We start from the raw sequence: 13,426 nt of genomic DNA on the forward strand, positions 1-13,426 counted from the left end.
CTTTGCACAAAGGTAGTTTTTAGGAATTTTGAAGATCGTCACAGTATAAAACTTTGGAAATCTGATAAAGACAGCTCTGGTTGTTTTTTTGTTTTTTTTTTTTGTTTTTTTTTTTTTGCCTTCAGTTGCCACCTCAGTAGTGGCAGCACAGCCTCCACTCTAACAGGGATCCCAGGTGGTGGGGGAGGATCAGGGCCCAGAGCCCCGAGAGCTGGAAGGAAGAGGGAGTGAGCTCAGCTTCTATAATGAGGACTGTGACTCACCTCCCAACAAGTCTCGTTCTGCAGCCAGCATTTTGATCACTTCTAGAAAACCGCTTCTAGCAGCGATGGCTAATTCTGAGAACATGAAATGGAGGAGAAAAAGCAGGAGGCTGCACGAGGGCCAGATGACAAGAGCTCTGTCGTGGCTCCAACTGTGCCCCTTCTGCTTCTTTATTTGTAGAATGAGCGTCTTAGTCCGTAATTGCCATGTTCCTGGTCTGTAGCTCCTGACATTGTCTGAAAAATTGACCAGTGCATCTTGGCTTGTCTATTTTTCAGAGGTTATTTTCAGCACAGCCTTTAAACTTAGAATCCCCTCTTGTTTTAAGCACCAGCCTAGCTATGGTTTGCCCCCACCCCCCCCCCCCGTCTTTTTTTATATTTCATTTTTTAATTTTTTTTGGTCTTTTTAGGGCCACACTCACGGCACATGGAGGTTCCCAGGCCAGGGGTCGAATCGGAGCTACAGCTGCAGGCCTACACCACAGCCAACGGCCTTAGCCACACCAGATTGGAGCCGCGTCTTTGACTTACATACACCACAGCTCACAGCAACGCTGGATCCTTGACCCACTGAGCGAGGCCAGGGATTGAACCCGCAACGTCATGGTTCCTAGTCCAATTCGTTAACCATCGTGCCATGATGGGAACTCCTCCCTGTCTGTTTTTAAACCATGGTGTTGGTGAAATCAGTATCCCCGGGAGCAGCATCATGACACAGTCATGCTGGAGTGGGGCTCAGTGGTGCCCACTGAGTCGGGGCTGTCTCTTAGGATCTCAGCCAGACCGAGTTTTATTAATACCTCAGCTATGGTATCACGTGTGGGCAGAATTTCATTTGAAATATTTTCTTTGGCAGTTTTAAGTCCCTTAAAATAGAGGCATGCTGTTCTAATGATAAGTGTTTTCCTGGAGGTTTTAAGTCACTCGGGGTAGGAGCATATTGTCTCTTGGGTTCTTCCCACCGATTGATCTGCTTTCCTCGTCAGAGATTACGGGCCAGCCTCCTTGTGGGCACTGAGCTGGGGGGAAGGGGTGGTCCTGGTGTTAGCTCTGCCTCTAGTTACCTGTGGGATCTTGTGCCGGGGCTTCCCTGCTGTGAGCCCCCGTGTCCTTAGTAAGATGAAGCTGTAAAGGAAGGGGCTTGCGTTGATGGATGAGCCGTGCAGGGCCAGGCTGCCTTGCTGGGAACAGGACTCAAGATTTTCTTTAATTCTCCACAGTGGCTCTGTGAGTTACAGCAGGGATCAACAAGCCTTAGCCCATCTGCCAAACGTGGCCCTTGCCTTTACTTGTAAAAAAAAAAAGTTTTGTTGGGGAGTTCCTGTCGTGGTTAACGAACCCAGCTAGTATCCATGAGGACAGGGGTTCGATTCCTGGCCTGGCTCAGTGGGTGAAGGATCCAGTGTTGCAGAGAGCTGTGGTGTAGGTTGCAGTCACGGCTCGGATCCCGAGTTGCTGTGGCTGTGGCGCAGGCCGTCGGCTGTAGCTCTCATTCGACCCCTAGCCTGGGAACCTCCATATGCTGTGGGTGTGGCCCTAAAAAGACAAAAAAAAGTTTTGTGGGAACACAGCCACGCCCGTGTGTTTCTGTGCTGCCTGGGGCTGCTTTTGCATTAAGGTGGCAAAGTTGAGCAGCCAGCCTGCAAAGCCTGAAATATTTGCTGTCTGGACCTTTAGAAGAAAAGTCTGCGGACCCCTGGTGTAGAACAAGAAGCGGGTTGCTGATCTCCAAGTTAGAATGTCCCTGTTTCACAGATAAGGAAACCGGGCTCAGAAGAGTCAAAGTCTCAGGGCGACTCCTTGACCGCAGCTGTCCGGGCTCTGGAGGTCATGCGCCTGTCATCCCATTAGGCTGGCCTTCCTTCCAGCTTCCTTCCATCCTTAGCTATCTGTTATTACCAGGACATTGTGTCAGCTTAGCGTAACAGAACTCTCTTTGCTGCATTCAGGAGGTTTCTCAACTCGACCGTTCGTGAGAAGTGTCCAGCGCCAGAGCTTGTCGGCCCGATCGTCGGTCACCAGCCCCTTGGCCGTCAACGAAAACTGCATGAGGCCCTCCTGGTCCCTGTCTGCTAAGCTGCAGATGCGCTCCAATTCCCCCTCCCGCTTCTCGGGGGACTCCCCCATTCACAGCTCCGCCTCCACCTTGGAGAAGATTGGGGAGGCGGTGGACGACAAGGTCTCCATCTCTTGCTTCGGCAGCTTGAGGAACCTCGCCAGCCTTTACCAGGACTCCAGCGACAGCCGGCGGGAGCACAAGGCCGTGGGGCGGGCCCCTCTGGCGGTCATGGAGGGTGTCTTCAAAGACGAGGCGGATGCCCGCAGGTTGAACCCGGGGGTGGCAGACACCCAGAGCAAGAGCCCAGCACAAGGGGATCCCCTGCCCCCCGTCTCTGTTCCGTTTGATAACAATAACCAGATTGCTTATGTGGATCAGAGCGATTCAGTAGACAGCTCTCCAGTCAAAGAGGTGAAACCCCCAGGCCACGCCGGCTCCCTGGCAAAGAAACCCGAGAGCACAGCCAAGCGATCCCCCAGCTCCAAAGGCGCTTCTGAGCCGGAGAGAAGCTTGCGGAAGGGGAGATCCGCCCTGGCCAGTCAGGAATCCTCTCTTTCCAGTCCGTCCCCTTCGTCCCCTGGTCCCGTCAAGGTTTCTGCGAAGCCCTCCCGCTCCCGGAGCAAAGCAGAGTCTTCCTCCCGGGCCAGCGGGCGGCACGCCTCCCCCGCCCCCGCCCCCAAAAAGGACTCGTCCCCCAAATCTCAGGCCTCCGCGTCGTCGCCCTCCCTCCTCAAGCAGAAGTCGGCCTCTTCCCTCGCATACCCCGCTTCCTCGGCATCCCCCAAAAAGGCCTCGGGCCCTGCCCCGCGGGGCCCCCTCCCTCCCGGCAAGAGCAGGACCTCAGACCGGAGCCTGAGCAGAGAGGGCTCCAGACAGAGTCTGGCGTCCGACAGAGCCGGCGTCCCCACCAGCTCCAAACCCAGCTCCCCGCGCGGGAGCCAGGCCCGGGCGGGCGACGGCCGCGGGGACGGCCGGCACGTGCGCAGCTCGTCCATGGCCAGCCTGCGCTCGCCCAGCGTGAGCGGGAAGGCCGGCCTGAAGAGGGACAGCAAGTCGGAGGACAAGGGGCTGTCCTTCTTCAAGTCAGCCTTGCGGCAGAAGGAGACCCGGCGCTCCACGGACCTTGGCAAGACAAGCCTGCTCTCCAAGAAGGCGGGCGGCCGGGGCGCGGCGCCCGACGACAAGGCCGACAGAGGCTCCCCGCAGCCGAAGGGCACCGCGGGCGCGCAAGAGCAGCCCGCCCCCAGGGACCCCGCTTCTGCGAAACACTCGCTGCTGTCCGCCCGCAAAGCCAAGTCTTCCCAGCTAGATCCCGGAGCGCCCGCATCTCCCAGTTGCAGGCAGTCTGCTGAGACGGCCTCCAAAAAGTTACCTTCTAGCATGCCAACCTCTGCACGGCCTTCTCCGAAACCTCAGTGACATTTCTGCAGTCCAAGTGTTTTATCTGTGAAGATGTTAATTTATTTAGAAGCCCCTTCCCTCCCACCAAAGCCCCCTATGCTTTTGTATTTTTGGGGTCACGTGCCTGATGTGTGGGTGTGTGCGTGCACGCGTGTGCGCGCCTGTGTATGTGTGTGTGTGTGCGCGTGAGGAGAACTGAATTGCAGGTTGTTACAAGCGTCGCCTTATTCTGCCATTGAACCAAATAACAGCCATAGGCAAAGCATTGATAGCAAGCTAACTGGAATATCGTAGACGATACCCTGGATGGTCCCTTTCGCGGTTGTACATACTTCTTTCTCGAGAACTCTAATGCCTTTCGTTGGACACTAGGGATTTGTAACCTGTGAACCAGTTAAGCATCATTCATGTGCCCTGAAAAGGATGAATTCTTTGACCTGGGTTTCATCGGAGTGGAATTTGTCCTTACCGTGGATTGTCGCGTGGCACCGGGAGCTCTAAAAACTGTGACACAAACAGCAAAACCGAGGGAAAACTGTCGCTTCCTGCACTTTGGCCCCATCTACCAGTCTTTGTAAAGGGCACTATTTTAACACTAATGTTTCTCAGGTATATCCTCGGCTAGGCTAGGATGGGTGTGAACAGTCGAAGAAGGTGGCCTGCGGGTGGCTGTCGTTTCTCCTACTGCCACAGGTACATGTTTTCGGAGGTAGAGACAAAGTCTTTCACTACCTTCATAGCCGCCAAGATGTGTGTATCGTAAGTTGTCTTGACCTTGGGATATGTCCCAAAAGAGGTGGCCAACTGGATAGCCAGAAAGCCAGTCACTTGTCAAAAAAAAAATTTTTTTTTTCCCTTCTAAATTCGATAGCTAAGATCATGGGGATTTTGAAGTTAATACCTTTGCAAGATTCCTGGAAAAAAAAAAAAAAAAAAAAGGATTCTAAACTGGATGCATGAATCAGTGCCATTTTCCTTCTTTGGGGTTGCTTTTTTTCTACGTTAGACGTTGAAAGCTCCATGCTGCCAACTGTCAGGGTCTGGCATAGTGGAGCGATGTGTGACAAAGTGTCACGTGCACACTTCCAATCCTGCCTGGCAGTCTTCGTTGTGATGGCTTTCAGGAATGCGTTTGTTTCTTCCTTGTGCTAAAGATTTAAGCTCTTACCCAGAAACTCACAGGCAGGATGGAGCATGTTCTCTCTGGCGTCATCAGTGCAAATGGCATTTTGTGTTGAGTAGAAAAGGGAACCTCGCAGAAATTCACAGATAAGTCAGATAGGTATTTTTAAAGTTTCGGGGAGGTGTTCTGGAACTTTTCACTTTTTTCTTTTGTAATTTTTTTTTTTTTAAATGTTAAGGGAGCCACGGTTCTGATTCTGTTTGCCCAGCATTTGTCACTTTGTCATGCAATGTAGCGTGCTAACTTTGTGTGCTTTTTTACATGGTATCTTTTTCTAAGTCATGGACTCTTTGAGTTCTTCCTGAACTCTTGGTGCCCAGGTCCATCTTAAAATCTCCCTTTTCAGTATTGCTGTGTGTGCAGTAACCAGAACACATATTACATGCATAGCTATGAAATCTGCACTGCCTTTTGGGTGTTTCTTTTTTTTCCCCCCCTCGGTCCTCTTTCTTTCCTATGAATACCTCTTGGGAAATGTTTCCAGGAGGTTACTTTATTTTGCTGCTACTGTGAGCATTAGCAGGTAACTTGCAAGTCTGGAGGCCATGTGTATTGAGAGTAGCTGGAATCCTAGACCCTTAAGGTGTTGAAGACTCACGTATTCAGCCTCGTGGAAGGTACCCTCGTGCTCCATGACATTCACTTCACGTTGCCCATTGCACTTGAACCTGCACCTCGCTAGGTGTCCTCGTTTCGCTGTGTAGGCATCTCAGTTCCCAAAGCAGCCTTACCCTCCTCCTCTGCTGTGATCGCCTGCGACATCATTGCTTCCAGCAGCACATCCACAGCCTGATCCGAGTTTAGCCACCGTTAGTCTTCCTGTGGCTCCTGTATTCCCTGGGGAAAAAAAAAAAATGCACCAAATGCGGGATCTTCGATGTCAGGAATTGAATGTTTGTCTAATTTGAACCTCTCCTCTTCCTTTAATAGGTAGATCTCATTTGAAATTTCCTATCCAAAACTCTGAAATCGTCTCAGAATCATCGTTTGACCACACAGAGTGTTTTAATAACACTTTTGGGGGGAGGGAGCTATAAACAGTTCAGCATTAATGGAATCTATTTGAATTTCCACAGTGGTGAATATTTTTATTCTTGGGTCCTCCAGGAATGGATTTTCTGTTATGTCTGGTGTCTTTTTAAAACAACAACAACAACAAAACTGAAAATAACAACAACAACAAGCAAAAAGCCTCTACAAACTCCATTAATTTTCCATGGGATCCAGAAATAAACTTTCCATATCTGTAAACTGTATGTCTGTGGAGTTTAGTTCTTGTTTTAGATTTAAACAGAAAAAAATCAGGAAGTATTATAGCAGTGTCTAGGCATCTTTAGGCTATTATATTTCTGTGCTTGGTCAGCATGAAAATTTCAGCCATAATTAAGAGGTAAAACCTCTAAGCCGCAGAGAAGATATTTTTGCCCAAAAGTTTGGAGATGCTCTTTGATGTGAAGTACCTTACGGAAAAATTGTTACTTGGTTCAATTCAGTTTTTCTGGAGTGAGGGACTTGATTTTTTTTTCTTTCTTTTCTTTTCCCAGTGCTGTTTGGCACAATGAGCTTATATGTGTTTGGGGTTAAAAGTCACCTGCAAAGGATGGTAGCCCAGGGTTTTGGGTGGACAGCCTGGTGGGCCTGATTAGAGCTGTCATTTCCTGGTCGTCACAAAATAACCACCCACAGTAGCATTGCGTATGTAGTGTAGGTGAGCTTTCTTAAAGCTTTGTATTCTCGATTTCTTTTCCTGTAAACATCCAGTGTACTGAGTCTGTATCATTCCTTAAGACAGCCCTATACCTTGCCTTTGTAATCCCTTCTATAATGTGGAAGGAAGCACAAAGAAACTCTTAAACTCATGTGCTCTCAAGACTATCTCCCACCGTGTTTGTTTTTTTTGTTCTTTTTTTGGTTTTTGGGTTTTGTTTTGTTTTGTTTTTGTATTTCCTCATCCTGAAAGCAGCCTAATTGAAAGTAAATCATGCTACACTGGACCAATAGAAATGGACGTGCGGGGAGTTCCCTTGTGGCACAGTGGATCCGGAGTTGTCACGGCAGCAGCTCAGCAGCTCAGGTCGACACTGGCGTGGGTTCGATCCCTGACCCTGGGAGCTTCCACATGCCGCAGGTGTGGCCAAAAAAAAAAGAAAGAAATGGACGTGGGTAGATATTGTTGTTATCTGTGAAGCTGCCCTGACCTCTCCTGTCATTCATCTTTCATCATTCATTCCTTCATTCTGCAAACATTTCGTTGAGGGCCTGCCTTGCTTGGAAAGGCCAGCTGAGAGCTTCAGGAGTTTGCTGTAGCTGAGGTGCCCTGGGAGCGGCTGGTGAACCAGGGGATGCTAGTAGCTAAGGCTGTCCTAGGTGGAGCCGCAGTCCTCCCGAGTGGAAAGATCAAATGGATCCTGGTGATCGGCGGAGGCTCATGGGCTTCCTGAGCACGTCTCTTCTGTCCTGGAAACCAAAAGTGCCCTTCATTTTTGGAGACATTTTTAATGTCACATCTTCTTTTTCAGACAGAGCTGTCTCTACCCCATAGGGGCTGGAAATCCATTAGGTCACTTGGCATTAGAATGTGGTCACCTGGGTTGGTAGGCGATTTGCAGAGATTTATGGGGATGGGGATGGGGGTGGGGAGGAAAGTGGTCAGCCCTCTAAAAGAGCTGTCACGACAAAACAGCAGCAGAGTGGAAAGGCGACCGCGGTGGCCGCCTTGAGGAACCGTGGAGCAGAAGAGCCGTGAACAACGCACCTCTATTTCAAATAAATATGTTTTGAAACGTAGATGCACATCGGACGTCAAGTTTCCTTTCGGACAAATTAGTGACCAGCTGCAGTTAGCAGTTAGTTTCCTGTGTAGGTGACAGGAACTCTCGGATGCAAAGATCACGAGTGTCTCCAGGTCGGATATCTGAGACAGTATGCACATCATAAGCACAGTTTCAATAAAACGCATATTCTGTGAGGGGCGTCGCACTTTGTCTTCTTTGGGATTTGAGAAGAGCAAAAACTTGCTGACAAACCAGTGCCTATGTCGTCAACATAAACATACAAGGTCGCTGTTCCTGCTCAGGCAGGCTTTGCATTCACAAAGGGTACGTTTCTGCTATACCTGACTGCCTGCTGGGGCAAATCCCACGCTTTTCTTGAAATGAATGCTCAGTCTCACACTCCCTTTCGTGTTTATTTTGGCAGCTGCATTTCGAGCATGACCACTCATTTTTTTCCCCAACTGATGAAAATAATTTTGCATGGCCTCCACCTAAACCCAGAAAGCATGTTCTTACTATCTATGCAAGCAATTAATAAGAAATACAGACTACTTAACACTCAATGTAAGGGTTTAAAAAAAAAAAAAAAGACAACGCTTAGGTTATGGAGCTCTATTTTTGTAATTTTTTAAATATGGCTTAATAGTATCAAGAGCATGAATGTGCTTTCGTGTTTGGATTTCTTGTTTGGCTTTGCACATATTTCTCTGCCGATTTTGGTTTTTGGATCACAGGCAAGCTTGTGTGTAAAGTGCATATTTTGCAAACAGGAGCGGAATTGGGTTATGTTGAACACACACTGGTTTATAATATCGTGTCTTTAGCCTGAAGACTTTCCTAAAGAATTTTGTTCTAAAAATAACCTGCCATTTTTTATAGATCTTCATTTTTTATATCTTCTAGGGTTCTCTCGTGGTCACAAGGGAAGAATGTGGCTTCTAATAGTGCTAACAATTTTCAAACACTCTTGTAGAGACTTAGAGCTGTTCTGGAAAGCTTCGGAGCTTCCCAGCCACGGGTCACGAGGACGCTGTGGAGCTTGCGGTAGCGTTGACAGTGGACTTGGTTCTAGAGTCACCTCACATTCATATGAAACCAGTGTTTCCCGATTTGGGGGAGCAGGCAGATCTCTCGCAGGCTTTTTCAAACCTCACACGAGTACTCTCCCCTGGGTTCTGTCAAGCCTTTTCTGCAGTCTTGAGATTCTGATACCCAACGCCCACTAGAATCATTGAGGGAACTTTAAAAAAATGCCTGGGTCCCACTCCCCAACTTTTGGTCTAGTTTAGTGTAGGGCAGGGCCCAGGAATTGCCGTATGCATTTAAAGCTCCTAGCTCTTTCTGCTTTGCAGTCAGACCTGAGAACCGCTGTGGCAACACCCTGCCTTGGCTGAGAACTGCCGTGGGAAGGCCTCTGGAGCAGCTCTTGTTTCCTCTGTTGCTTGGGAGAAAGAAGAAAAGATGGTGAGCTTCTGACATCAACCCTGTTTGAGACAAGGGGGGGCTTCTTCTGCTTCGAGGTCTGATTCAGGAGCTCAGAGCTTGCCCGCCTGGTGGGAGCCGGGGGTCTTGAGTTTGCTGGAACCAGCAGGAGTGTCCAGGGCGGGGGGGGGGGGTTGCATCCTTCCCAGGACTTTTTCTCTGGGCCAGACCCTTGCGGGAGGAAGGCAGTCGTCCAGAAATGCTGAGCCAAGGCTTCCAGTGGCTTTGGAAAACCTGTCCCTGATTTCGATAAACCGATGGTCACTTTGTAGTCATTATAATAGCAAACCCTAGGCTGCTGCCCATTGTCCTTCCTCTGTAGCTCACTCTGCTGTCTAGAATGAAGTTTCAGGACTTTTGCTTGCTTTCTTTCTGTCTTTCTTTTTCGTTTAAAAGTGAATGTGAAGCATTTTATGGGGGGTCTTTTTTTTCTTTGGCACCCTGGGTATTTTTTTCATGTCTTTAAAAAAATCAAATCATAGTGCGCCCCCACCTCGGGCCGTCTCTGTCACCTACGGAGGCAGATGAAATTTAGTTTTAATCTGTGGTGAGCTGAGTGCACGACAATGTCTTTACGATAAGCTGCTGTGCTCCTCCGGCGGTTTCCCCCTGTGGAGGAGGATGCTGTCTTGAAAAAAAAAAAGAAAGAAAAATACACACTCCTTTACCCGGCGTTCCCCACATTTCGAGGAATGAGATACACGTGGAAACCCAAGCTGGACATGCTCCTTGAGAAAGGCCGACCCAGAGGAGTGATACCTGTCGTAGTGGTGAAAATGCAATATGAAATTTCCTAGGTGCTATTCTAAACGGAGAGCTGTCATGCTCCCCAGTGAGGAGGGGGTTACGGTGTCTCTCGGAAGCTCAAGTTCTCTTTGTAGGCCTTTCAGATACGCATTTTATGCTCCCCATCGGTTTGCTCACCGACTGTGCCTCTCACCACTGGTTAAAATTGAATTCGCGCCCCGTCACAAAAGCAGTTTCTTGATTGAACTCTTTCTGTTTTTACACTGGAATTTCTATAGTTGTCTTAAAAGCTGCATGTCGTATCACTGTGTACGAAATGCTTCGGTATTGTTCATGCCCCATTCCTAGTGACGTGTGTCGAATTTTCTCCTTTCGTTGTACAGTAACCTGGGAGGCAGGATGTCTTGCCTTGAGGCTGCAAGAAAAGTGTATCTCTCATAACCTTTTAAATTATTTCCCAACAAGTGCATGCGATGTGTCCCCGACTTCTGTTATTTATGTGTATGTTTTATTATTCAAGATGTGTGCACTTTTAAGAAGCAGAATTTCTATTTTTATGTTTCAAACGTTTTATTTCTGGAACAGCGGTTGATTATACAGTAATACAGTTGGAATTAAGAGAAAAGTGGAAAATGTAACAAAATATAATAAATTTATTACATGATGCCCTGTTCGAGCCATTTTCCTTTTTCTCCCCCCTGCCAACCTGGATCTGTTTGATGTTAACTGGCCTTGGAAATTCAGCAGATATTTGTCCTCTACTGATGTGTACAAAACACTTTGTATACAAACGGCGGTGTTAGATGAAAACGGGCTACGGAAGGACACATACAGGTGCTCTGTAAGTAATATTTTAAAGCAAAAAAACCATCATGCCTATTTAAATTTTCACAGTCAAGGGGATTTTCTCCAAGAGGTCGTTTGTCCTGGGCCACGGCCCCGGACAGGCACTCACATGCTAGCTAGGTTCCTGTGGACTTTTTTTCAGCATTTTGAATTATTTCCCTCTCCTACCCAACCTTTATGGTGGGAGAAAATAGCAATATAAAAGGAACCTTTTTTTTTTTTTTTGTGGACTCTCCCTTGCCCCTGATAGCTTCATTTTCAACCATCCCTTTCTGATAACAATTTCCAGGTGGTAAAAATGTACCACCTTCTCAGGACAGGACTCCCTCTTGAGGATGTCGCATCCACTTGTGACCACTTGGGGGCACTGGAGATCACCATTAGCAAAGATATTTTACCAGTTCAGCCTCCAAGTTCTTGGCCTCTGCGGAAATGCTTATTCAGTATGAATTGAGGGGTGTGATCAGGGAGCAGGGTTTTCAGTATCGATAACTACCACCAGCCATCATTTTTCCTAAAAATTATTGAATACAGGTCATTGGACAAATCTAGTTTTCCCAGAGCCCAGCATTATGGTTTAGGGCTGGGGCAGGGAGACTCTTCCTAACCAAGGACGAGTATGCACCATCTGGCACAACATCTGAGGTACAACGCTATAAATCTGATTTTAAATGGTGAAATTGGGCTTTAGGTTGTGTCAAAGAGTTTAACCGTGTAGTCCACTGATCATTCAAGAGGCATCATTATGTCTGAAAGTGTTCATGGTGTAAAATACATAGGTTTAATAGGCATGGATTTAAAGATCTGTCTCAGAATTTGGAAGATTACTTTCAAATATTTGTGGGTTTTTAAAAATTATTTGTTTGCTTTTTAGGGCCACACCTGCGGCATATGGAAGTTCCCAGGCTAGGGGTCAAATTAGAGCTGCAGCTGCTGGCCTACACCACAGCCATAGCAATGCGGGATCCGAGGCGTATCTTCGACCTCCACCACAGCCTGCAGCATCGCCTGATCCTTTAACCCACTGAGCAAGGCCAGGCATTGAACCCGCATCCTCATGAACGCTAGTCAGTTTCGCTTCCGCTGTGCCACAACAGGAACTCCTATTTTCAAATATTTGAATGATCAATATCTCCCCAAATACTTTTCCCTCCTCTGCCAGCCTTCCTGGAAGAAGCAAAGGCCTGATGAAGCCCCTCGTCCTGGACCACATGTTCCTGTGGGCCCTGTGAGTGATTCCAGGCCACTGTCACTCCGTGTGAGTGATGCAACTTGAGGCTTGTCACATGCGACTTGAAGATGTGACTTGAGGCTTGTCAGCGTCCCCTGCCAGCCCCCAAGATCCCCTTCCTCTTTCCCAGGCAGCTCCTGAATGCTCCCCATTGGATGTTTTGGAGGAGTTTTGTGTGGCTCTGCTCTGTGCCTTAGACATCTCCACGTGGGTCACCTGGTAAATGTCACCTCTCCGTGTGAGCTGGATCTACCCCCTGCAGAACCCTCTGGAATTCAGTCTTGGTCTGGCCTTAGCTCTGCCTCTCACCCCCTGCTGGCTTTTGCCACACAGAGGATAGGTTTTTGCATCATGCTTCATGACTCACCAGCCTTGCATCCTGTTTCCTGTTTAGAACAGCTCTTTTTTTTTTTTTTTTTTTTTTTTGCTTTTTAAGGCCACACTCTTGACATAATGGAGGTTCCCAGGCTAGGGGTCCAATCAGAGCTACAGCTGCCGGCCCACACCACAGCCACAGCAATGCCAGATCCAGGCCGAGTCTGTGACCTATACCACAGCTCATGGCAATGCCAGATCCTCAACCCACTGAGCAAGGCCAGGGATTGGGGAACCTGCATTTTCATGGATCCTAGTCGGGTTCATTAACCACTGAGCCACAAAGGGAACTACGGCTCAGTTTTTCTTAAAGTGGGAAGATAACGTGAGTGAAACTAGTGTTGTCGTCAAAATCAGGCCTCCCCACTGGTGGCAGGCTCTCCTGTACCTTTCCTTTGTTTTTTTGGATTTCTTTTTCTTTTTTTTTCAGCTTTTTAGGGCTGCACCCACGGCATACAGAGGTTCCCAGGCTAGAGGTCCAACTGGAGCTGTGGCTGCTGGCCTACACCACAGCCATAGCAATGCCAGATCCTTAACCCACTGAGCAAGGCCAGGGAACAAACCCACAACCTCGTGGTTCCTAGTTGGATTCGTTAACCACTGCGCCACGACGGGAACTCCCTTGCCTGCCTTTTAAAACGTTGCAGCCAGCTTCCCATTCTCTCCCTCCTCCTTTATTTTCTCTACATCACTTAGTGCCAACAACCATAGGTATTTGCCACACGTCCTACATACGCATCAGTGGTATATGTGCTCACAGGAGGGCAGGGGTGTCTGCCTGTTCTGTTACGGATCTCTTGCCACCGCCTAGGAGAGTGCCAGGCATGCGGCAGTTACTAAGTAAATAGTTACTAACTGGGTTAATGGCTTTTCCTGTTTCTGCCTTCCTAACCAGAGGCTGAATGATGATAGTACCTGCCTCGTAGCCTTGTGAGGGTTAAATGGGAATGATGCTAACAGAGCATCCAGCACAGTGCCTGGCATGGAGCAAGTGCCCAGGGGATGGGGAGGAGGGGCCGACCCTGAACTTCATGGGGACTTGACAGAGGAGGGGCCATCAGA

The 13,426-nt window shown here is 48.4% G+C and overlaps 1 protein-coding gene across 1 annotated transcript in view; it reads left to right on the forward strand.

Annotated features, from left to right (window-relative positions):
* Positions 1-6,784, forward strand: part of USP31 (ubiquitin specific peptidase 31) — an 84,972-nt gene extending 78,188 nt beyond the window's left edge. The window contains exon 16 of the mRNA XM_047780318.1: positions 2,216-6,784. Within this exon, the coding sequence (XP_047636274.1) occupies positions 2,216-3,744 (1,529 nt within the window). The 3' untranslated portion in view covers positions 3,745-6,784. The remainder of the gene's footprint in view (positions 1-2,215) is intronic.
* Positions 6,785-13,426: the final 6,642 nt, after the last annotated feature.

The sequence above is a fragment of the Phacochoerus africanus genome, chromosome 5, assembly GCF_016906955.1.
Source record: "Phacochoerus africanus isolate WHEZ1 chromosome 5, ROS_Pafr_v1, whole genome shotgun sequence".
Classification (NCBI taxonomy): Eukaryota; Metazoa; Chordata; class Mammalia; order Artiodactyla; family Suidae; genus Phacochoerus; species Phacochoerus africanus.